The sequence below is a fragment of the Danio rerio genome, chromosome 1 (genome assembly GCF_049306965.1).
Source record: "Danio rerio strain Tuebingen ecotype United States chromosome 1, GRCz12tu, whole genome shotgun sequence".
Lineage (NCBI taxonomy): Eukaryota > Metazoa > Chordata > Actinopteri > Cypriniformes > Danionidae > Danio > Danio rerio.
The window spans coordinates 21,016,117-21,041,342 of NC_133176.1; the positions used below are offsets into that span (position 1 = coordinate 21,016,117).

The following is a 25,226-nucleotide window of genomic DNA, read 5'->3' on the forward strand; positions in this document are numbered from 1 at the left end:
GGGTGGTAAAGAAGATCCCTCTGACCGCTTTATATCTGGTTTCCAGCTCTTTCCCTCTCTCCGTCTTTATCGCGTTCCTTCGGTTTTCTGCCTTCCTGTTTTAACTTTCATGCAAACTCAAACGCGTGGATTATTAGCGATGAAGCTTTAAACTTTATCTTGCGCTAAAACAGCGCTGGTTCTTGCATTATATAGCGGAGAGAGAGGCGCGCGTCGCGGAGTCGTGTTACTTTGCGTCTGGCCGGTTACAGGAGGAGGAGGAATGGGGTGAGCAGTGAAATGCCAACTCTCTGGAAGCAGATCGTGTTCTCCTTCGCTTCGATACTCAGCATCGGCTCTGTTGTGCTTCTGGTCGTGGCTCTGTCCACCGAGCGCTGGGTCACCGGGACCACGTTGTGCCAGACAGGAGTGGATCTGGTGAACGCGTCACGGCCGGAGCTGGAGCAGTTTACTGGACACATTTACTACGGCCTCTTCCAGGGGGGCAAAACACGCAGATGCGGCCTCGGAATCCGCCGCGCGAAAATATACAGTAAGAAGTTAAGTCATAATAGAGAGTCCTTTTCTGATATAGTTTTCAAATTATTATATATTTGTTTAATGTAGATTGCAACATTGTTTTGAATTTTTGTATTTGTGAATCAGTTATTGTTATATTGTTATCACGTGGATAATTTAAGTGGTATTAATTGTTTATTTATGTTTATTGGAACACTTCTCCTGATCAAATGTGGCTGTGTTTATTTTATTTATCACTAATGTTAGCACACTGTAAAAACTTTATTTCAACTTTTAAAACATTTTAATGAATCTTTTTGCTTTGAGTGAGTTAAGTTTTTTTTATTTAATCATCTTTTAGAAGGTTCAAAAATTATTTTAAAATTTAAAAAGTTGATCCAATTACTTGTTTCAAGTAACCTGGACTTCCAAATTTAGCAGATTTTTTTTCTTTTTCTTTATTGCAAAACAAGAACAATATCATACAAAAAAATGAGGAATACAGTGCTTACAATTATTTTACATCAAAGGAATAAATCAATAGAAAATAAAAACAAAAATAAATACAGGGGATATATAAATGACAAGAATTTTTTATAAGAAAATTCCAAAATTGCAAACATCCTTATAGTTTTTTATTTCTTTTTAGGGTTTCAATATAACGCTTAAGATCAATTTTAAACAAATAAATATTAGGTTTATCACTGGACCGTTTTTGTTTGTGTACATGGTACTTCCTATAAATAATCATTAAATTAATTAACAAATTATGCTCCAAAGTTGTATTATTATGATTTGGCTAAAATAGATTAACTTACATTTTCAATTAAACAGAACTTGCAAGCTTTATAGTTGAAACACATTAGCTTACATAATCTTAATCGAGCTATCTTAATATATTCTCAACTTGCAATAACACAATCAACTAAATAAAGGTTTTCAATGTCTCTTACAATTGAATTGTTACAGGACAAAATCAAACAGAAAAACAGTTTTGAGTATTTAACATAATATAAATTAACAGTCAAAGTATCTTTTTACTCCAGATTTTTTTTTTTTGAATGAACGATTTGTTGAATAAAGCTTTTAATCAACTTAAGTAAACTTAAAATGCTTTGAATGTGTTAAATTAACAACAGAAAGATAGTTACAGTTAGTGAAATTTCCAGAAAATACTTGTTTTGTTAAAAGTCACCAAAATTGTGAACAATTTATTCTCAATTTACAACTGTATGGTGTTGATTTCTCTTTACTGGCAATAGTAATCCTGATTTACAGAATGAGACCCCACAGAGCTTTCATTTGAAACACTCACATGTATCAGAAATCTGCATATGCATTTTGTGCCACAGTGCATGCTGGGAGCCATTGATGAGTTTTCTATGATGCTCCCAGCATGTGTCAAGACATGTCACCTTTCTTGTGTGTTACAGTGGCTATACAGATGTTTTTCAAATCAATATTGTAAGACCTGAACTCTGTCTCTCTTATTCGTACAAATCCTACAGTTTTCCCAAAACTCATCAAAAAAATCAACAGTGGTCTTCACATGATCATCATCTTCTTCCTCTTCACTGCTATTGGCTTTGCAGTAGTCAGTTTAGCTTTCTGTATATATAATGCCAGGAAAGTTCCTTACCAATCCATCAAAGGACCTTTTGGCCTCTACATCTGGAATTTCATAGCAGGTAAGTCAATGTATCAAACAGCATACGCATAGACTGGGATTTATTTCGAATAAAATACTTGTTTGTTCTTTTTAAATCTCGTTCCTCAGCTCTGTTCAGTGCGATGGGCTTTGCGTGCTTCCTTGCAGCAATTCAGTGCCATAAACTCACAGAACACGTGGCGAACTACAGCGAGAGCCTTTTTACCCTGGTGATCCTTGAGGAGAATCTTGGTTTTTCATTTTGGTTGGTTGTTGCCAGCGCTGTAACACACGGAGCGAACATTCTGGTTGTGGCCTCCAGTAAAATTCATCTGCCTAAAATACAGACTAAAAAACCAGAGGAACCCACAGCCACTGGAGAAGATTTCCTCTACTGAAGTACAAGGACGAGGTGAAAGGTTTGACTGTGCTGATTAGCCAAACCTAAGGGGTTTATGGGCTGATCTGAAGATTTAAAAAATGGACTGTTGTAAATACAGCTTTATTATGTGACAAAAAAGAAATCCACTTGAAAAATCCACTCTTTTCTTTTTGCAGTAGATTTTTGAATGACAATGTAAGAGCTTCTGAAATGTGACTTGTGTTTTTTTGATGAAGCAAATGAAATATTACAGTTATCTTACTTGCTATTGCAGAGCTACTAAGAAATGTACATTATGTAATAATGTGTCATTACTGTCTGATATATATTTATAAATAACTCATTTATGAGTCAATAAACTTCACATTTTAATACTTGACTCCTGTTCGACATAACATGTTAAGCAGCCATTGTTACAACAGAGAAATAAACAACAACACCAATGCACTGATGAGTGTATCTTTCATTAGTATTTTGCATAAATATGTTTGTTGCTTTTTAGTTTACATTAATAAAATATATTCAAAGGAAAATGTATACACTCATACTTCCTCTGGTACATTTCTCAAGTAAATTATGATACATTATAGCTATTTTACAGTATAAAAAACAATTATCTTAACTAATTTTATTCTAGTGAATATGTTTTGGATAATGGACAGTAAATAAAATCATTCCGATAAATTAATTTTAGCTTAAACACACCTTCAGAAAAAGTCACTGTTTGAATAATTGAATACACAAAAGGTTATGACTGGATCAGTATTTCAGTCAAAATGTTTCTGGTGTGTCATAATATGTCATGCATTTGTTTGTTGTGAATACCCGCCATTTAGTGGCGAAAATTACATACTTTGCCTAAGATCAAGATTACAAAATATTATATAACTACCAATAGAGGCGATTAAAACAAAGAATTCATTAATTCATAAATTTTCTTTTCGGCTTAGTCCCTTTATTAATCCGGGGTCGCCACAGCAAAATGAACCACCTACTTATCCAGCACATTTTTACGCAGCGGATGCCCTTGCAGCCGCAACCCATCTCTAGGAAACATCCACACACACTCATTCACACTCATATGCTACGGACAATTTAGCTTACCCAATTCACCAGTACTGCATGTCTTTGGACTGTGGGGGAAACTGGAGCACCCGGAGGAAACCCACGCGAACGCAGGGAGAACATGCAAACTCCACACAGAAACGCCAACTGACCCAGCCGAGGCTCAAACCAGCGACCTTCTTGCTGTGAGGCAACAGCACTACCTACTGCGCCACCTAGAACAAAGAATGCAACATTTAATTAAACAGAAGAGGTGTGGCATTCTGCTTTTTGACATCTGTTTTCATGGTAGCATGTGGTTTTGTCGTTCTGTTTAGAATGTGTTTTGTTTTCAAAACACAAAGATAATTTGTTTAGGTTGTAACACCACCTCTATGCATGCAAGATGTTACACTGAGGGAGTTCACAGAATTTTTATTTCACACATACTGAAATTAAAATTAACTTCACAAGCCTGTTTTTCCCTTTTTCCTTCTTGTTTAATTTCTCTACATGTGTTTACAGTATTTAGTCCACACAAACAAAAGTAATCAATAACCAAAACCAAGCAGTCATTGAATGTAAACAGTCTGTGTAAATGATATAGATGGTTGGGTGAATGTTGCGTAGATGGATTTGAGTGCGATGCAATAAGATCCACTTCCTCACACTGGGAAAACGGTAGTATGATGAATTTAAGAGTCACTGACCGTCATTCCACGTGTACACATATAGTTCATTTGCCAATGAGAAGCATAAAGAACGTTGAAACCAAATCATTGCAGTCCATTGAAAAGCACCAACAAACACCTCATCTGAACTTCTCTAGGACAACAGGTCCTGTCTACATAAGAAATAAACATAGGGCAAATTACAACCAACCATTGAAAATACTTTCAAACTCAAAACGTATTCAATACTCACATTTGAGCAGCAACAATAAAGTTCTCAAAACAATCAGAACCGGAGTGGGTCGTTCTCACATGGTGAACTCAGTTCACCATGTGGTTCCCTCTACCAAACACGACTCACTTGCTCTATGGTGAGCTGGAATATATCCAGTTCTCACTCCCCTCTAGTGCAACCTAGTGGCCTGTAGTAATATTGCAACCAGTCCTTCTCGCATCACAAGAAACTAAAACAACAATTAAAGCATGTAACGTTTGTTCGTTACATACATCCCTCCCCGTGTTTTTTTTTAAAAATCTGCACCATGCCAAATTTTTAAGTTTTGTGTATGATAAGTATCTACTTGCGCAACATCTGATAACATAGTGACCTTGTAATTTACCGGTCCTAGCTTTTTCACAATCCTAGCTGGGCCTTTCCATTTAGGAGAAATTTTAGCCATGAATGCATCATCAGCTTTAGAGAGAGGGTGAGTTCTTACCCATACCAAATCTCCCTCCTCAAAATTCTGAGTTCTTCTCTTCATATTGTAATACTTCCTCTGCTTACTCTGTGCCTTCTCTACATTGTCTCTGACTACATCATATAGAATTTTTTGGCGTTCTAGGGTATTATATGCTGGTTGGTTAGGATCTGGGGGATTGTGCAAGGCTCTCTGTAGGGGTCCCTTCAACTGTCGTCCAAGTGCTATCTCAGCAGGTGAATAACCAGTACTTTCATGCCAAGCAGTATTCAGAGCAAATCTGAACTCGTATATCCACTGATCCCAGGTACGGTGGTTTTGTTCAACAAACATGGCAATCATGGTTTTCAAATTTCGATTGACTCTTTCTGTAAGATTTGATTGAGGATGATAGGCGGTGGTGAGTTTTGGAGTTATTTGCCACTGTTTACATAACTGATCCAACAGGTTGGAGGTAAACTGCCTACCTCGGTCGGATACGATGAAGGCTGGGGTTCCCCATCTAGTGAATATTTCTTCTATGAGAATCCGTACAATAGTGTTAGACTTGGCAGTTCTCATTGGAAAAACCTCTACCCACTTAGTAAAATAGTCCACTATAACTAGTAGATACTCATTTTGGCGTGAGCTCCGTGGAAACGGCCCCATGATGTCCATACCCAGCATATACCCAGGTTCAACTATGGGCACACTTTGTAGGTCACCAGCAGGTTTTAGGTTTGTAGGTTTGTACCGCTGACATTTCTCACAAATTTTGCAATGTTCCCAAACATCAGTACGTATGGATGGCCAATATGCAAATTCTAGCAGTCGCATAAGAGTTTTGAACCTACCCAAATGACCGCTTAAAGGACTGTCATGCGCATAAGACAAAGTTACCTCTCTCAATTTCTCAGGGATTACAACCTGTAGTCTTTGGCCTTCCTTTGAATCTGGAATGCTCCTGAATAAGACTCCATTCTTGCAAATATAATGAGTCCTCTTCAGATCTGTGGTTCTCTGGCTTTTGGCTTTAACCATGATCTCTTGGCATTCGGTATCCTTTTCCTGTTCACAAGCAATTTGTGATAAGTCCAAAGGCAGATCACATGAGACAGTACTAAAATTCTTTTTGGCTGGTGTATGCAGTAATACAGCCTGTGAGTTCACTTCCTCTCTCCTGGACAACACATCGGGCACTATGTTACACTGACCTTTTCGGTATCTTACAGTAAAATGGTATCCTTGTAGTCTGATTGTCCATCTTTCCAATCTAGATGAAGGCTTAGGATGTTGGAAAAGCCAGACTAAGGAAGCATGATCAGTGATTACCTCAAACGGTCTACCTTCAAGGTAATGATGCCACTTCTCTACTGCCCACACTACTGCCAGACACTCTTTCTCTGAGGCGGAATAGGACTTCTCAGCCCCTCTGAGCAACCGAGATGCATAGGCAATAACTCTCTCTTGTCCTTCCACTTCTTGAGTGAGCACAGCCCCTAAACCCACATCACTTGCGTCAGTCTGTACCTTGAAGGAAAGGTCAAAGTTAGGTGTACACAACACAGGTGCTCTAGTGAGCTCATCTTTGATAACATCAAAGGCACGTTGACACTCATCAGACCAATTCCACTTCACATCTTTCCTCTTCAAGAGGTGTAAGGGAGCTGTTTTGGAGGAGAAATCAGGAATAAATCGATGGTACCAAGCTGCCAGTCCTAAAAATCTTTGTAATTCCTTTAAGGTCTTGGGAATTGGAAATGTTCTGATAGCCTCCACTTTGTCTGAATTCACATTGACTCCATCTGCTGAGATGGTATGGCCCAAGTAGTCAAGTGAAGCACAAATGAACTTACATTTCTTTAGGTTAAGTGTGAGACCAGCTTTGTGTAGGCTGTGAAACACTTGTTCAAGATGATTCAGGTGAGTTTGGACATCGGGTGAGTATACAATAATGTCATCGATATAAACCATACAACATTTGTTTTTAAGATCTCTCAGTACCTGTTCCATCAGCCGTTGGAAAGACGCAGCTGCATTTTTAAGGCCAAAGGGAAGAGACGAGAATTCATATAGCCCCGAAGCAGTGACAAAAGCTGTTTTTTCCATACTTGCAGGATCCATTTCTAACTGCCAGTATCCACTCTTTAAGTCCAACGTGCTGAACACCTTAGCTCCTTGAAGAGAGTCCAGTATATCTGTGATTTGAGGCATAGGATAAGCATCTAGAAAAGTTTTTGCATTAAGCCCTCGGTAGTCAATGCATAATCTAGATCCCCCATCCTTTTTCTCTACCACTACCACAGGTGAAGCCCAAGGAGATGTAGAACGTTTGATGATTTTTTGTTGAAGCAACTCCTGTATCTGTTCTTCAATAAAATCATTCTTGGCTTTAGAAACTCTATATGGTCTCTTTCTTAAAGGCAAGTCATCAGTGGTCTTGATCACATGCTTGATAAGGTCTGTACGGCCCAGTTTATTAGTACATACTGATGGCCAATCACACATAAGAGCTTTTAATTGACTCTTTACCTTGGTCGTAGTGTGAGAATTTTCCAAGGCTTGGTCAATCAGTTTTAACCTCTCATCGTGGCTTACTCCAACTTCTTCCTGTGCAGCATAAAACTTCACAGCAGCATGCTCAGTTGTTTTGTTAAAACATACAGGGTGACTACTGTTAGCATCAGGTAGGTAGATACGTGAAACATTAAAGTCGATGGTTACCTTAGCCTTTTTGAGAAAATCCAAGCCTAATATAACAGGAACAGCCAAACTGTCATCATCCATCACATGAAAGGTGACTTCATGCTTCACTCCATAAATTTCACATGCCCATAATACTTTACCTAGAGTTTTCTGACTCTGTCCATTTGCGAGCATGAACGTTTGATCACTTCTAGTCAATTGCTCATCTTTTTTCTTCAATCTCTCCCACAACTTCTTCTGCAGCAAAGAAAATGTACTTCCTGTATCAATTACAGCATTGAAGTATGAGTGATTCAAGATAACAGGAGCCTGTAGTACATTATCACACAAACAAGGGTCAATAAGCATGAGCCTATTTGGTTGTCCTTTCACCGCTGAAGATTTCTTCTTTTGATCCTCTTCCTTTCCTTGACTCCATCTTTTCCTACTTTCTGACCAATCTTTCTCTATTTGTGTACCGAGACGAACCAGATCATCAATACTTTTCACTGTTCCTCTTAATAATGAAGCCAATCTAGGATTACAGTTTCTCAATGTTGCTTGTACCAATTCAGATTCAGACATTGCAGGGTTTATTTTCAGTGACATTGCTCTATAGTTAAAAGCATAGTCTCTTATACTTTCATTGACTTTTTGTTTGTAATCAGCCAATTTCTGAGCAGCCACCTCCTTGTGATCTTCATTCAAGAATGAAAAAAGGAATTTTTCTTTGAATGACAACCAATCTGTAATACTGCTCTTCTCAGCCTTCCACCAACTCTTAGCTGTACCTTTAAGACTTACAGATAAAGCTGCTAACATCTCTTCATGATGTAGAGGTCGAAGTTCATCATATTCTTCAAACCGCTCAATGAAATCAAGGGGGTCTTCTGAATCTGCATTTCCAAAAGTAGGCAGTTCAAGTTTAATACTGGTTGGGAAGGACGATGGAGAAAGGTAAGTGCCTTGCTTTGTGGTGTCTTGAGTTGCATCAATTCTAGAGGGTGTTTGAGATGTTTTGTGAGAAGTAACTATGCTGGAATGCATAGGAGTGGACATGATCGGTTTGATAGCCTTAAATTGTTGCTCTAGCTGTTTGTCTCTACGCTTCAAGCAATCCACAATACTCCTACTCAAATCCTCAACTTTAGCATAGCATTTTTGCTGAACACGATCTAACTCCCTCTGTACATAGTAGTTAATCCTATCTTCACATGCTCTTAAATTTGCATTCAGTGTCTCAGCGGTGACAAAACTGCTTACTCTATGCTCAAGATCAGCCAAGTGCTTTTCAATGCTATGTATACGCTGATCATGTTCATCATTCTCAAACTGTAATTGATCATCATGAAAGTCAAGGGGTGGGGGTGGTGATGGAAAGTCATCAATTTTACTAATGTCTTCCTGTCCCTGGTGTGGAGGTTCATCTTTACTTTCTTTTTCTTCTTCTGAATCTAGATACAATTCACTAAAAGTATCTATAAGATTAGCTACAGGATCTCTGAGATGAGTAAAGGCTTCATCTGAATAATCCACACTAGCTGCTCTGTCCTCCATTGTAAATTTGTAATATTTGCTTGTGAAGAATTTCAGTATCAGTGAAATATCTCTTTATAATTCAAAGGACTTCGTAAAATACAATTCACGAATGTCCCTGTTCGGGCGCCATCTGTAACACCACCTCTATGCATGCAAGATGTTACACTGAGGGAGTTCACAGAATTTTTATTTCACACATACTGAAATTAAAATTAACTTCACAAGCCTGTTTTTCCCTTTTTCCTTCTTGTTTAATTTCTCTACATGTGTTTACAGTATTTAGTCCACACAAACAAAAGTAATCAATAACCAAAACCAAGCAGTCATTGAATGTAAACAGTCTGTGTAAATGATATAGATGGTTGGGTGAATGTTGCGTAGATGGATTTGAGTGCGATGCAATAAGATCCACTTCCTCACACTGGGAAAACGGTAGTATGATGAATTTAAGAGTCACTGACCGTCATTCCACGTGTACACATATAGTTCATTTGCCAATGAGAAGCATAAAGAACGTTGAAACCAAATCATTGCAGTCCATTGAAAAGCACCAACAAACACCTCATCTGAACTTCTCTAGGACAACAGGTCCTGTCTACATAAGAAATAAACATAGGGCAAATTACAACCAACCATTGAAAATACTTTCAAACTCAAAACGTATTCAATACTCACATTTGAGCAGCAACAATAAAGTTCTCAAAACAATCAGAACCGGAGTGGGTCGTTCTCACATGGTGAACTCAGTTCACCATGTGGTTCCCTCTACCAAACACGACTCACTTGCTCTATGGTGAGCTGGAATATATCCAGTTCTCACTCCCCTCTAGTGCAACCTAGTGGCCTGTAGTAATATTGCAACCAGTCCTTCTCGCATCACAAGAAACTAAAACAACAATTAAAGCATGTAACGTTTGTTCGTTACAAGGTTGATTAAAAATTTCTCATAGAAAAGATTTTGGAACTGACATAGTACAACTTAGCAAGTTTAAGATTATTCAACAGAGAGTTTAGAGATTAGATGATTTTAAGTCAACCTTGCTTCACGGATTAAACCTGTCATTTGAAAACACTGAAATAATGAAATGACCAACCTAGAGTCCTAATATGAACCTGACTGTGAATCTAACTCATGCAATCAGAAAACTGTGAAAGGGATTAAAGAGCTGTTCAAGATCACAGCAGAGCAGTGTGAGAGACATTAGATATGGTTCCATTGACTATTGTATAACATTTTTTAACATGCCAACATGCGCATAACTATAGAAAGTGCTCATTAAAAACTTATGCACACAACTAGGGCTGTGCAATTAATCGAAATTCAATTGCAATTTTGGCCTCCAATGATTATACATTTTTTTAATCGAGATTAACATATATTGTGTCATATCCTGCCCCTTTTAAGCAGTCAGCATTCGTTTCTCTGTTTCACATGGAAATTTGTGAAAGCACAAACATATTCCTGCTGCCGAATGTGTTTATCAACATTAATCAAACAACAAAAGACAAGGAAAAAATCACTCACTGCTCCTGATTGAAGGACTTGTGTGGCTTTAATAAGAAACAAATTGTTTTTTTGTACAGTAAATTTATATTTTTATATTTATTAATTTTATTTATTTATTATTTATATTTTTTCTTTTCCATAAGTGTGATTTTTTTTTTTGTTAGTTTGTTTTTTGTACTTTGTCTGATTATGCTTCAGCATTGTGAATTGTAAAACCTTTTAAATGTATTGGCATAATAGCAAAATTTGGACAATTATGTCCAAAATAATCATGATTACAATTTTTCCCATAATCGAGTTGGCCTACGTACAACTAAGTAGAATAAGCTTTTTTTTTAATCTGATAAAAAACATTGAAATACATTTACAAATTAAATTCAAGCATAAGCATCAAAAAAGTCATGAGCATTTGTTTTAACAGAACAAAAGAAAATGTGTGTCTGATGTAATAAACTGGAGTTCATTAGTAGGATGCAGGTGCTGCTTTATTAGAGGCAGATAGGGCTGGAAACAGGAGCAGGCAGTCATATATGTCAGGGTTTGTTTGTGGTTGGGAAGGATGAGGCGAGGACCCAAATGCAAATAACCAAGGACTTTATTATATAAAAAAAACAACTTAAACAACCCCCATGGGGGGGAAGCACAGCCACATAACAAAACTGAATTTACTAGGCTACTAGGCTAGGTCAAAACACAGCAGGGCAAAACAAAAAAACACGACAGAAAACAAGACTCAGCACTAGATGTGTGTGTGTGGTAAGTACTCAGTGACGATAAGCTGCAGCTGTGTGTAATCAGAAGGTAAACTGAAACCGGTGTGAGACTGCAAGGCATGATGGCCTTTGTAGTTCGTGTGAATGACAGGAAGGGTTCACCAGTGATCTACAAGGGCAAAACCGCTGGCGACCAAAACAAGTGGGATGGCAATAATGAAAATAAACAAAGAACTGACCACATTGCACAACATCAAGTTAAAGTCTGCCATCATTTGACCTCAAGTCAAAGTCTATCATCAAAGTAGTTTGGCATTAATATTTTTATTACCTCCCAGAACTGTCTTGAAAGACTGTGTTCCCAAAGCCACTGCGTATTCATTTTGTTGCATCTTCTGAGGCAGGCATAAGTAATTTAATAAATAAGATAAAAGGCCCACAGCGATCGTAACTCCATAGATCGCTGGAATACACTCACTATCACTTATGGACTACAAATTCAGCATTTTTGGACTACAACCCTGATACATGCACTCCGCTCACTCACAGATGTTCCTCATTCTGACTGATTACACACGCAACACCGGAGGATTGTCAAGAACTGATTAAACACACTATTTAAATAGCACATACACTCACTCCAGTTGCAGAGTCTTGTTTACTGTGTGTGACATTACAACGTGTTTCCTTTGTCTTGTTTTTCCATGTGTTTACCCTCGCCTTGTTTCTCAAGTTATCCCTGCCTGCCGCCTGCCTTCCGACCTCTCGTCTGTTATTTTGACTACGTTTCTGGATTGCCTTCATACATCTGTTTAATCCCGTGTTGACCATTGCTTGCCTAACTTACTTATTAAACCTGCATTTGGATCAGAACTCTGTTGTAAATGTCATACCAATGGTTATAGCCTACTGCTGCAAATATCTTTCTTACTTTAGATATTAGATCGAAAAGTGGCGTTTTTTTTATTTGACTTTATTCTCAAATGTTATATGCAAAGTTCTGCTTTTGCATATAAATCTAATTTGTATCTTTGGAATAAATCATAGCTCATGTAATGAAAACTACTGGTTTTCACAACGAGGATAACTCAAGCTAATCTGCCTTTTTTGAACAAATGGTCCCTATCCAATTGGCTGCATAATATTTTGATAATCTTATGAAACCATAATAATCCCTCAAGTACTGCAGTTTTTTTCCCTTATACACTACTGGTCAAAAGTTTGGGGTTAGTAGGATTTTTAAATGTTTTAATATCTCCTGCTCACAAAGGCTGCATTTATTCATTCATTCATTTTCTTGTCGGCTTAGTCCCTTTATTATTCCGGGGTCGCCACAGCGGAATGAACCTCTTCCTGTCCTTCCAGCCGCATCCCATCTCTGGGAAACATCCACACACACATTCACACACACTCATACACTACGGACAATTTAGCCTACCCAATTCATCTGTACCACATGTCTTTGGACTGTGGGGTAAACCGGAGCACCTGGAGGAAACCCACGTGAAGGCAGGGAGAACATGCAAACTCCACACAGAAACGCCAACTGAGCCGAGGTTCGAACCAGCGACCCAGCAAACTTCTTGCTGTGAGGGGACAGCACTACCTACTGCGTCACTGCCTCGCCAGGCTGCATTTATTTCATCAAAAATAAAGAACAAATTGTAAAATTGTGAGATGTTATTGCACTATAAAATAACTTCAAAAGTAGTTTATAATTTATATTAATAATTTATTACTGTGATTTTTAAAGATGAATTTTCAGCTTCATTAATCCAGTCTTCAGAGTCAAATGATTTTTCAGAAATCACATTAATATAAATTAAAATTATTAAAATGAAAAGGAACTAGGCCGAAGAGAAAATGAATGATTGAGTTATTAAAATGATTATTATTAATGGAAATAGTAATAAAAGCAATAATGACTCGAGTAATAGTTTCGTTTGAAACTACATAAAATAAGAAAGCAATTGTTTACATTTTAATAAATATATACAATTTTTACAATTGTTTTACATTTAATAAATGCTGCCTTGATGAACAGAATAATTTTCTTTAAAACAAAAAACATTAAAAAATAAATAAAACTGACTGCAAACTTTTGACCGGTAGTGCTACAAGCTTTGACCAACAGAGTGCACCATTGAAGTGGTTTTAACAACCGTGATCATGGCTAATGTGTCCTGCATAGATGAGTGGCTCCTCAAAACTATAAACTCTAACAAATTTACTGTATACTTGCTAACCAATAAAATGAATAATCACATTTAAATAAGATTTAGTGATGGCATTTTCTATGTAAAAAGTTTTATAAATATAAAAATATAACAGTTAACATCACTAATACTGACAAATAAATAAATAAACAGTAAAGGAATGTTATTAAAAGATAGTTCATAACAAATGTTTGCTGATCCTCAAGTGGTTTAAAACCTTTGGGAGTTTCTTGTTCCGTTAATCACCAAAGAAGATGTTTTGAAGAATGTTGATAACCAAAAGCATTTGACCTCTATAAGTGGGGAAAACAGTGGAAGTAAATGGATGCTTTTTCAACATTCTTCAAAACATATTTTTATATTCAACAGAAGAAGGAAACTCAAACAGGTTTGGAACAAGTGGAGTATGAGTAAATGATGGTGAAGGGGAATGAACCTCAAACTATTCCAGCATGTTTTACGCAGTGGATGCCCTTCCAGCCGCAACCCAACACTGGGAAACACCCATACACATTCACACTCGCACTCATACACCACAGCCAATTTAGCTAATCCAATTCCCCTATAGCGCATGGACTGTGGGAGCACCAGGAGGAAACCCATGGAAATATGGGGAGAACAAGCAAACTCCACACAAAATTGCCAACTGGCCCAGCTAGGACTCAATCCAGCGAACTTCTTGCTGTGAGGCGATAGTGCTAACCACTGAGATTTTTCATTTTGGGGTTAATTATCTCTTTCAACAGCAGTCCCAAACAAGTATTTCTTAAATGAGTAAGTTGATATTAACCATCATTACCATTAAAAGAGTAGCAAATGTAATGTAAACGGAAGTGGTATTTTGGGTTAGGGTTAGTGGAAACTACAATTGGTAAATGATAAATATTTCATGTGGCTTGACGCTCGGATGCATTTTTGTTTGAAGGAAGCTGATGGAAACCTCACTGTTTGTGTGTGGGCGAGACAGGATATCCCACAGCACTCAAGCATTAACATCACACCAACGCCCACCTATACACATGAAAAATCTAATAGAACTTTTCCCTCGGCATAAACCTTGTCAGTTATTGACTTCTGCTCATTGCAAACTATTGATCTTTTTTTTCCACATACTTTCCTGAGAACAACAGACAGCGTAAATATGTGTGTGAGTGAATTCCACACAAAGACATTATGAACACAAATCAAAACTGTGGCTTGTTTTATGAATCCCTTTAAAATTGCGAGCAATGTTTTTCTGGTGAACAATAAGACTCTAGAGATTTTGAGGGGAAATAAATACTCATAACTGCATTTGTTTATGATCCTTTTTTGCAACCTGTTGCTTGCTGTCGTTGCTTAGGCTTTTACTGTTAGCAAAGAAAACAACTGAAGTTTATAGCTGTTCTGTATTTGATTTAATGACATGGTAAAATGGCTAAGAAAAACAAATCCATTTCAGCCTAAACTATTAAACTGTTAAAAAAAATGCAGGTTTCCACATAATTAAATAATGTAGTCCCAACACAAATCAATTAAGTTAACTTAACAAATGTAAGTGAATTGAACATGAAACTGAATGATTTAAGTTGTCCCCAAAAAATCTCAAGAATTGTGCTGTTTCAGCTCATTTAAACAGGTAGTTTCAACAAGCAGCAAAATAATTAGTGAGTGTACTGAAAAATATAACAAATTAAGTTAAATTAAGTTGTTTCAGTGTAACAAATTGAAGTAATTAGTTTTTTACAGTATCATTTGTAATTCAGACATATTAGTTTGAAATAAGCTGTTTAAATATAAACCTGAGTTATAGATTATAAGAAAGAAAAAATTTATGATATGATATGTTTATATTTCCACATTTTGTTTTAAAAAATGCCATAATTTTATTTTGCAAAGGATTTAGTTTCCTAAAGGAACCTCATTTTGTTTTAATCCACTGACTTTGAGAGTGCCGCATGTTTGGAAATCCTTGGATTCATTCCCGGCACATTTTATTGGACAAGGCCAAATCAATAAAGTGTATCTTGGAGCTCCTCAGAGCATCTTATTGTCTTTCCCCAGATTCAGACTCCTTTGGCAGAGTAACAAACAAACAAACAAACTAAAATGTTTCCACATCATTGACAATGTTGAATAACTCTCCATATTTTTTCTCTACCACAACTTTCATTCACTGTGATATTTATACACAGAAAGAGCTCCACAAAATCAAGTGAATATGAAGTACTGGAAACGAGGTTTATCTGTGCTTTGGTGTTCTGAGCCACTATAATGTGGATATAAAAGAACTACAGACAGGATGTAAACAGCCATTTAGCAGAGCTTTTATCTAAAGTGACTTACATTGCACGTTTCACATGGACCCCAAAAGTAATGCGTTACTTCTGAAAATGCGGCGATTATGACCTGTTTTAAATACAGATACATCAAATTGGCAAAGAATATATTAATACAGAGATACTTTTAAGTATGCTTACCTTTCTTGCTTTACTGAAAACGGTATATTACAAAACACTGAAATGAGGGAACAACAAGAACAAGTACAAAAATATAACAACTGAAAATTTTACCTATAGAGTCTCAGAGGGAAAAAAATAAACAAAAGCTAAATTAACAACTAAATAAAAGCAAGATGAAGCGAGGTAAATGTAAATCCAAGCTAAATAATAACATCAACAAATAAAGTAAGAATAACAAACCAACAAAAAGTGAAAATTGCATAAAACTTTATTTAAAGCTATGCTCATTTACAGGCATGCCAAAACAATGATAGGACTAGGAAGAGCAATGACACAGAATCGAAAAAATACTAAAAAAAGAAAAGAAAAAAAGAATAGAAAAAAAGAACAATCATTTCCATATCTTTATATTTGATGAAAGACAAAATAAAATAACTAAACTCTCTTGCACGGGTCTTGTCATTATATTTTCTTTCAGATCAAAGGGGCCCAAGGTGGTCCGTGAGCCCTACGCAACTTGCACACTATTTGCTAATATATGGAGGACTGGCTCTGATAAAGTAAATCAGATCAAATAAAATTCCTGTAACATCCATATATGTAAACACACACTATGTTTCTATCCAGCAATTTTTATGCACATTTTGGACATTTCTTGTCGGATGATGGGAATGCCAAGATGCGCATCAATCTTGAAAAAGCGCATAAAAACATATGCACATATCTGAGTAGGATAAACGTTTAATTTGATATGAAAAATGCACATCAACTACTATGGAAACCTTTTATCAAACAAGTTTCAGTATGCGCATTAAAAAACTCATATGGCTTTGTTATAAGAGATTATGTGATGATGAAAATGCGTAAGAAATGATAAACCATCAGGCTGAGCACATTGTAAAACTTCTGAAATGTTGTTTTGGTCATTCTAAAACACCTTAACCGTTTTAGTATTAATGATAATATATTATTAATGATCTCCAGAATCAAGAACTAACCCAAAGAAATGTAATTCACCAAAATGTTTGACACACAGTTTGTACCAACCCACTAGCACATTGATTGAAAGACTGGCATAAAGTTAAATTAATATGGCATTTTGAAATGACACAAAAACAACATACCCTGGTAAATACAATACAAACTAACAAAGTGAAACATATACCGCTCCCAATTAGGATCAACATGCAAATCAGCCAGAATAGTATTAATAATGTACTTTTATTTTGTGGGAAATTGCATGGCTTTGTTATAAACCTGTTAAGTTTCATGCCAGTAATATGGTTTGCTCAATTATGCAGTGATCTATGCGTGTGAATGCATTGAAGGGCTGCTGATTACAGTATAGGAGCTGACAGGTCGAGAACACTGATGCTGTATTTTAGCATCTTATCTGATGGCAGACAATAAAGAACATTTTTCTCTCGAGCTTGAATCGCATCTGACAGAAGTATAACGGCTTTAAAACAACTTTATAACTTTTTAAAACCTTTTTAAATCAAAGTTGTGGATCACAAAAACACTCCCTAAGCCACACAAAATGGTATTGTCAACTATTTTCTGATCAAGATTAACCAGTTGTAAACGGTGTAAACGGAAGGTCTCAGCATCCTACCGGAAGACGCTGGTTTCTATTGCACCTTTCGTGCAGCAACAAAGAAAAAGGTCTATAGGAAGGAAAGCACACGAGGATCAGGTGAACACAATAAGAGAGACAAGAAATATGACAACCAAAACAACAGGGCGTGACCGAGAGAAAAAAAGGGGTGGGGCCAGAAGAACACGGTTAGATATAAAAACATTAAACATAGGGCAGAACCATGACAGTAAACCTGTTTTGTTAATTTGCGCATTAACACAGATATCCAATCAGCCAATCACATGGCAATAACTCAATGCATTTAGGCAACATGGTCAAGACAACCCACTGATGTTTAAAGAAAAAAGAGGTGATTTAATTTCAATTTGCCATGAGTGTTGGTGTCAAATGGGCTGTCCAAAGTTTTTCCGTAATTTCTGATCTGCTGAAATTTTGACACAAAACCTTCTCCTGAGTACAATAGCTCATCAAAATTAGAAGAGCTACCTTTAAGCTGTTGCATTACCTAAGGAACTTCACATGAAAGTGAGCATCTCCATGACCATCTTTTAGAACTGACTGTAACAGTGGCCACAAGCAAAACCTCAAAGACCAACTAAAAGCTACTCAGAAGACTGAACGCGAAGGCCATTTCCTCCTTTCGGAATTTGGGCAAGTTGTGTGAGTGTAAAAGCTCGAACAACTGAAATCTGCCCAAGATTAATATGATTGCCTCCTGAAAACACAGATGGATATCAAGACGAAGGCCTCTATAGCCACCCAAAAAGTCTTTTATCAGATGCAATCAGAACACTTGTTTGTATAAATGTGTTTTTTGAATATAAATTATGCATCTGCAGATCCGCTGTATAACGAAGCTTTAAAGGTTGATGGGACCACAGTCAATACATGGGTTATCCCTGTAGAGATTATAATTATAATGGCTTGTAACTGCACCACTTATGATGGAGATTTAAGAGGGAAATGTGTTTTCATAACTAATGATGTATTTTCCCCCAGGGCCATTTTAGGCATGTCAGTTAGACATGGCTCATATAAGCCAGGACTGAGTTTGTTAGGGCGTGTAGGCATGATAAGGTTATAAAACACTAAAAGCATCCGCATACAGGTTAAGGCTAAGAATAAATGGAGAGAAAATTCAATAAAAAACAAATATAGAATTAAAGAAAGAACGAAGATGCAAGCAAATCATCACCATTATTCTGGCTTGAATCATTTTTTTATTTAAGAAGGTATCCTATTTTCAATTTTACACTTCCAATTTTAGTTCATAAAGTTGCTGTTTGTGAAGATAAAGAAGTTACAAAGCACAAAGTCCATTTCAAACAGAGTCTTCTTCTTCTTCTTTGGCCTTAGTCCCGTATGGTTGAAGGGTCAGCTCTTTGTCCATATGACAACGACTTTTTTACACATTCCGGCCGGCCTGTCGTCTGGGCCTGTCACCCTCATACATTCATACACTCATACACTACGGACAATTTAGCCTACCCAATTCACCTGCAGCATGTCTTTGGACTGTGGGGGAAACTGGAGCACCTGGAGGAATCCCACGTGAACACAGGGAGAACATGCAAACTCCTCACAGAAATGCCAACTAAGCCGAAGTTTGAACCAGCGACCCATCAACCTTCTTGCAGTGAGGCGACAGCACTACCTACTGCGCCACTGCTTCACCCTCATTTCAAACAGAGTCATATTTGACTATTTATGAACTTTATACACCTTGACTGCTGTCCTGTAGTCACAGTAATATAATATGATAATAGTGTGCAGTAGTGATGGATGAAGTAAATAAAACAAGTGTTTAAGTGAAGGTACAGATAATAACATTTAGAAAGTAAAAAACAAAGATTATCTATTGGTATTTTACTTTGGTAACATCCAAATATGAACATGTTAATTTTTAAGCATTTTTAATACAGTGAGCTTCACCAGCTTGACCTTTTTGAGCAGATTAACTTAACCAACCCTATTCCTGGAGGCACACCAACAGCACATATTTTGGACATCTCCCTTATCTGACCCATTCATTTCAGATTTTGGAGTCTCTTCTAATGTTCTGCTGAGTTGATTCAGGTGTATTTGAGTAGAAAGAGGTTGAAAATGTGTATTGTTGGTGTGCCTTCTGGAAAAGGGTTGGGACTAAAAAAAATTGACAGTCATGATCTAAATTTTTTTAATTTACATTTTTTTTTTACAATAACAACTCCTATAAAACATTTTGCACTCACACTAAAAGGCATGTTCCCATTTTGACTCATTTTGAATCAGCCTGTAAATTTTATTCATTCATTTTCTTTTCGGCTTAGTCCCTTTATAAAACCGGGGTTCACCACAGTGGAATGAACCACCAACTTATTCAGCATATGTTTTTTACGCAGTGGATGCCCTTCCAGCTGTAACCCAACACTGGGAAACACCCATACGCAGTCTTTCACACCATACACTACTACGGCCAATTTTGCTTATTCAATTCAATTCAATTCACCTGGGGCCTCATGTATCAACGCTGCTTACGCACAAAAACTGCGTACGCCAGGTTTTACGCTTAGAATCGCTCACGTTTGGATTTACTAACGATGAACTGAACGTGGGAATGTGCGCAGCTCCACGCCAACTACATGGCTGACGTATGCACATTTTTTGTGCGTGCCTGTTTTATTTCCATTGGCGACTCCTAGAGGCAGTTGTGGTAAATTCCTCTCTACAAAGTGCCTTCTCAGCTGTATGAGATGGGTTCATCCGCATGTCTAGTATATAAGGTTTCCGTACCATACAGTTGACCAGCCAAACATTAAAGCGCAATTTGCAGCGGTCGCCGGTTTTCCCAGTGTAATCGGAGCAATCTACTGCACGCACATTTCTATAAAGGCACCATCTGAGGATGAACTGGCATACGTGAATCAGAAACATTTCCATTCAATAAATGTGCAAATTAAATTTGATGCACAGACTAATTAATGATTCCTACTTGTCTTTCTCATGATAAAGAGTATATAGGCAAAATCTGATATGTAGCGGGGGAAAAAAAAGAGAAAGTTCATCAGCCGCAGGATTAGAACCGTATTCATGCTTGAACGTGTAAAAACACAATGCCATGGGTTTAACTAGCTACGCCACTTAGACTGTTAAAGACACTACTAAATTTTTCACCTATATATCTCACTATTTCTTTTTTAATATACTCAGTGTGATGTTCAGACCCAACTACGTTAACCGCATCAGCTAAACTCTCCCCACTATAAAAAAAAACTCTCCCCAAAGTATTTTTTCTTTTGTTATTAATTCCAGAGGACAAACTTGCAAATAAAACCGTTTTTCTCCGGTCTACCTCCGAAAGCAGCACCTTCAATTCACATTCTGCTCAAAGTTTCTCTTTTTGCTTGCTTTTGCCATTGCTTTTTCGTTGGGTTTTGCCAAAATAGAGTCATTAGCATATTTATATGGGGGAAAAGGCAGGGATGGGTTTTGCGCTCGTGCATGTTGCGCTCAGTTTCACGTTCATTCAGATGTACAAACAGAATACGCGTGGGATTCGGCGTTTCATACATCTGAATTTTTTTCTGCGTACGCACATTTACAGCTTTGTGCGTATGCAATGTTTTAGTATGATTTCCACGCAAGTCTTCGCACATGAGGCCCCTTTAGTGCATGTCTTTGGACTGTGGGGGAAACTGGAGCACCCTGTATTTAGTGAATCAGAATTATTCTTGATTGAGTCATTAACTGTAGGCTGGCTTCGGATGGATCAGTGAGATGTTGATGAGAGAATGATGCAAACGCATCTGTCAAGCTGAGAAAATTAATGTTCAGTGCAATTTATGAAACAAATCCAGGAGATTAATTAGCATGAATCAGCTTGGTCATAAATAGGACATTGTTACTACTTTATATAAGCAGATCAAATTTAAATTGCAGTTCAGTTTTATTTTTTAACTTAAAGTGCTACAAATTTTGTTTTGCATTATGGTGAAGTAAATCAGGGGGGTTTGGGGGACAGCAACTTATTTGCATTATACAGACTGACATTATTATATTTATATAATCATTAATATTATCTATATTGGTACAATATCATGTGGCACTGTGGCTCAGTAGTTAGCAATATCACCTCACAGCAAGAAGGTTGCTGGTTAGATTACCGGCTGGACCCAGTTGGCATTTCTGTGTGGGGTTTGCACGTTCTCCCCGGATTCCCGTGGGTTTCCACCGGGTGCTACGGTTTCCCCCACAGTCCAAAGACATGCTGTATAGGTGAACTGAATAAACTAAATGGACTGTATTGTATGTGTATGGATGTGAGAGTGTATAGGTGTTTCCCTTTTGAACAGGATGAAGATCCTTTTTTTTATTTTGGTGAAATATAATTTTCCACCCATTAAGCACTGCCCCTAAAAAGTGAAAAAGAGGCAGAAGATACTTGCATATTTCCTGGAAGACAAATAAGTACAATTAACCTCAATCTTCCTATTCCAAATGTTTTAACCCCCACACAAACGTTTGCTTTGCACTACATATAGTGACTGGTGTTATCATTAACAAGTAATCCAAATAAAACATACATTGAAATAACATCACCAAAAAGGGTGTAAGTATATCTGTAAATTAAAAAAGGAATTTGCTTGTGAGTGTCAATCAGTCTTGAAAATTCATAGGAATAGTTTCATTCACTCCAACAAACAGATAGAGAAACAAAGGGTGAGAGAATGAGAAAGTGAGGGGGAGAGAGAGAGAGAGAGAGAGAGAGAGAGGGAGGAGGGTGATAAACCCTTCAAACCAGATCCACCTCAAGAACACATTTTATCCCTCACTCTGCTCTTGCTCTCACACACTTAAATTAATTTTCTCTCTATTTTTTTCTGCCCGAGATGTCGTCTCTACTAAGGGAGGAGATGGACAGAGTCTTGTTCAGACCGGAGGGACAGACACTGAAGGAGTTTATAGAAATCGAGGAACAACAGCAAGGACGACATTTTCTCTGCGTTTCCAGTAAGAAAACAATCCTGATTTGTGCATGATTATTTGGGCTAATTAAATTCCACCAGAACATGGTACTAAAATTCTCAAAAATTGCTGGGATCATCTGGGGACACCATATTGATTTTTAAATAAAATGGGGATTCTATGAATACAGTCTTAAATGCTACCGATGTGGCATAATGAAATACAAAACCAATCTGTATTTAGTATCGAAGGATAAAGAAGCTCAGATCTCAGTGGTCATGTGCCGGAGAGTTAAGCATTCAAGAACCAAGAAACTGCAGCACAGCGGGCTGGAAGACAGTTATGAAAGAACAGAGACCTGGGCCCTGACAGATCTGCTGATTTTGGATGGTAGAGATCCAGATACCGTGAGTTGAGCTCTGTCGAAATCTGATAAATGCTGCTAATTAGGGCCGCACAATATTAAAAAAAAAATAGTTTAAAAAAATTTAATAGTTGTAATAACTCATTTCTGATACTTGATTCATTTGACCTTGCCATGATGACAGTAAATAATGTTTGACTAGATATTTTCAAGACACTTCTATACAGCTTAAAGTGACATTTAAAGGATTAACTAGGTTAATTAGGTTAACTAGGCAGGTTAAGGTAATTAGGCAAGCTTCAATTTACCGATGGTTTTTTCTGTAGACTATCGAGAAAATAAATAGCTTAAAAGGGCTAATAATTTTGACCCTAAAATGTTTTTTTTTCTTTTACTAAAAACTGCTTTTATTTTTTTATATAAGACTTTCTCGAGTAATTCTGGAGAGACTTTTGAGGTGCAGAAATTAAATAATCAAATAATATAATAATAATAATATAAATAATAAAATAACACTGTATACAATCAGCATTTGAATTTGATCAAAACCTTTCATGTTTTAATAAAACTATTAAACAACACCATTTTTGTCTTTTTGACACTGTTTTGATCCAATTCAAATGTTTGTTACTGTAGTCTTCATTTTATAAATAAGTAATACAAATAATCTTTGGTAAAGCTACAAATTCTATAGTTTTCTTGTGACCAAAGGTTTAATTTAGCTTGAAACCTTACATAGTCACAGGCTTTACATTTTCTTTTCATCCATTAAGGTTAAAATTTGAATTTAAAGGATGTATTGTGCAGCCCTACTGCTTACGATATTAGTGTTATATCAGGGAGAGTTATCTATTTCTTTCCACTGGAAGATGTTCAATTTGCATATCTCTGCTGTGTTAGGATGATCCCTGTTTTTTGATGCATTTCAACTCGGTGCGGCCCATCAGAGCAGTGAGCTGTGCGGCCAAATACACCCTGGCCCGCTGTCTGCTGTCCTTGAGCAGGAAGTATCACCACACTGCATTGAAGCTTAAGAACTTTGACTGGACTTACATTCAGCCCACCGCAATGTATTCAGATCGTGGTGACTGTGTTGTCCTCACGCAGGTCTGTTTCTATGCCTTTAACTTGGTGTGTCTTTCCATGTGTCCGGTCCCTCTGGCATAGAGAAAGCAGAGACATTTGAATGAGTCTAATTTCTTTCAAATTGCCTTTAAAAATGTTATGTTGACAAAAAGTGTATAAAAAAAGCCCAAGGGAGTGTACAAAACTATGCTGTGTTTTGAGCACTTAGCCAAGCTCCGAGCACTCAGACCTACAGCAACTGTAACATAACTCCACAGTGTGGGTGAAATCCAATTTAGCCTTGTGCAAATGTAGCGTAAAAGACTGTTTTTGATGTGTAATTATGCCGTGACTTGAATTTTGAGAATGTATATTTGTTATTAATGCAATGTTACATATTTTGCATGTACTTTAGTCGATTTATTCTAATGTGGTATAACATTTGAAAAAGTAAAACTGTGAGGTAAACGTGGATACAGCACGTTTAGATATAATAACATAGATATTATAATTGTGGGTGAGATTCTTTGGTGAAAAAACTGCTGTTTTCACATTTCTATTGCAATGTGCTTTGCGTTGTTGAATCAGTGACATTGCAATAGTACTGCAAACATTTAACTATTTATGCCACGAATTTATGCACATTTGCAAATGATACAGAATGTAGGTTAACTTTGGAAAGATTCAATTCCATGCATGTATTATTCTTGGCCGCAATTAACTTAACTCCCAGATAATATAAAGTAGGCTATATAGTACTATACCTTTGTAATAAAATAAACATATACATTGTGAAATTATTTACATTGGGATTAAAGGGTTTTATTAACGTTACATGTGGATATATAACTATCACAGCTATGGGAGGTACTAAATGTAGCGTTTGGCAATCAGAAAATTAACTACTGAATGCCGCGACTGACTTACTGTAATCTGATATTTCGTACAGTCGTGTAATAACATGCCATCATATTAAAAACAGCCTCAATGTGCGCTGAACTACACTCTTTTGAACGTAACGATCAAATGTCATTCGAGCCGGCCAGCTTGAGCTAAACCGCCCTAATGACGTCATACACGCTTCAATGTTTTGGGTCCTTCATCATTGTGGTGGCTAAAAAGTAGCCTGAAAAAAATGTTGTACATTTATTTCACTTCTGACAGCAAAGCGTTGCTTGTAATGACTGTAAATCTTTACCAAATAAACTTAGATTTTGTCTAAATATATC

At 36.9% G+C, this 25,226-nt stretch overlaps 2 protein-coding genes and 1 long non-coding RNA gene across 6 annotated transcripts; 2 read left to right on the plus strand and 1 right to left on the minus strand.

Moving 5' to 3' along the window:
* clrn2 (clarin 2) lies at window positions 1-2,977 on the plus strand. 2 transcript variants are annotated; one of them, XM_073949195.1, is made up of 3 exons: window positions 1-539; window positions 2,007-2,186; window positions 2,276-2,977. In XM_073949195.1, exons 2-3 carry the CDS (start codon window positions 2,048-2,050, stop codon window positions 2,542-2,544), a joined length of 408 nt encoding a protein of 135 aa, XP_073805296.1. In that variant the 5' UTR covers window positions 1-539; window positions 2,007-2,047; the 3' UTR covers window positions 2,545-2,977.
* Window positions 962-25,064, minus strand: LOC141385546 (uncharacterized). Of its 3 annotated transcripts, none has more exons than XR_012405937.1 (5): window positions 24,925-25,064; window positions 23,977-24,090; window positions 3,633-3,808; window positions 2,245-2,428; window positions 962-2,169 (listed from the first exon to the last, which is right to left on the minus strand). It is a non-coding gene; the product is annotated as an uncharacterized lncRNA (long non-coding RNA). The 3 variants fall into 3 exon arrangements; XR_012405940.1 differs by having other exon boundaries at window positions 2,245-2,611; XR_012405939.1 differs by having other exon boundaries at window positions 23,873-24,090.
* On the plus strand, window positions 22,451-24,390 carry exoc1l (exocyst complex component 1 like). The gene is given in 3 exon segments (NM_001114848.1): window positions 22,451-22,613; window positions 22,812-22,975; window positions 23,833-24,390. Coding segments are annotated over 3 exon segments (552 nt in total). The 5' UTR covers window positions 22,451-22,492; the 3' UTR covers window positions 24,100-24,390.
* Window positions 25,065-25,226: the final 162 nt, after the last annotated feature.

Coding starts and splice junctions, on each gene's coding strand:
- clrn2 (XM_073949195.1), top strand. CDS start 2,048: ATGATCATCATCTTCTTCCTCTTCACTGCTATTGGCTTTGCAGTAGTC. Junction 2,187..2,275: donor CATCTGGAATTTCATAGCAG/GTAAGTCAATGT, acceptor CTCGTTCCTCAG/CTCTGTTCAGTGCGATGGGC.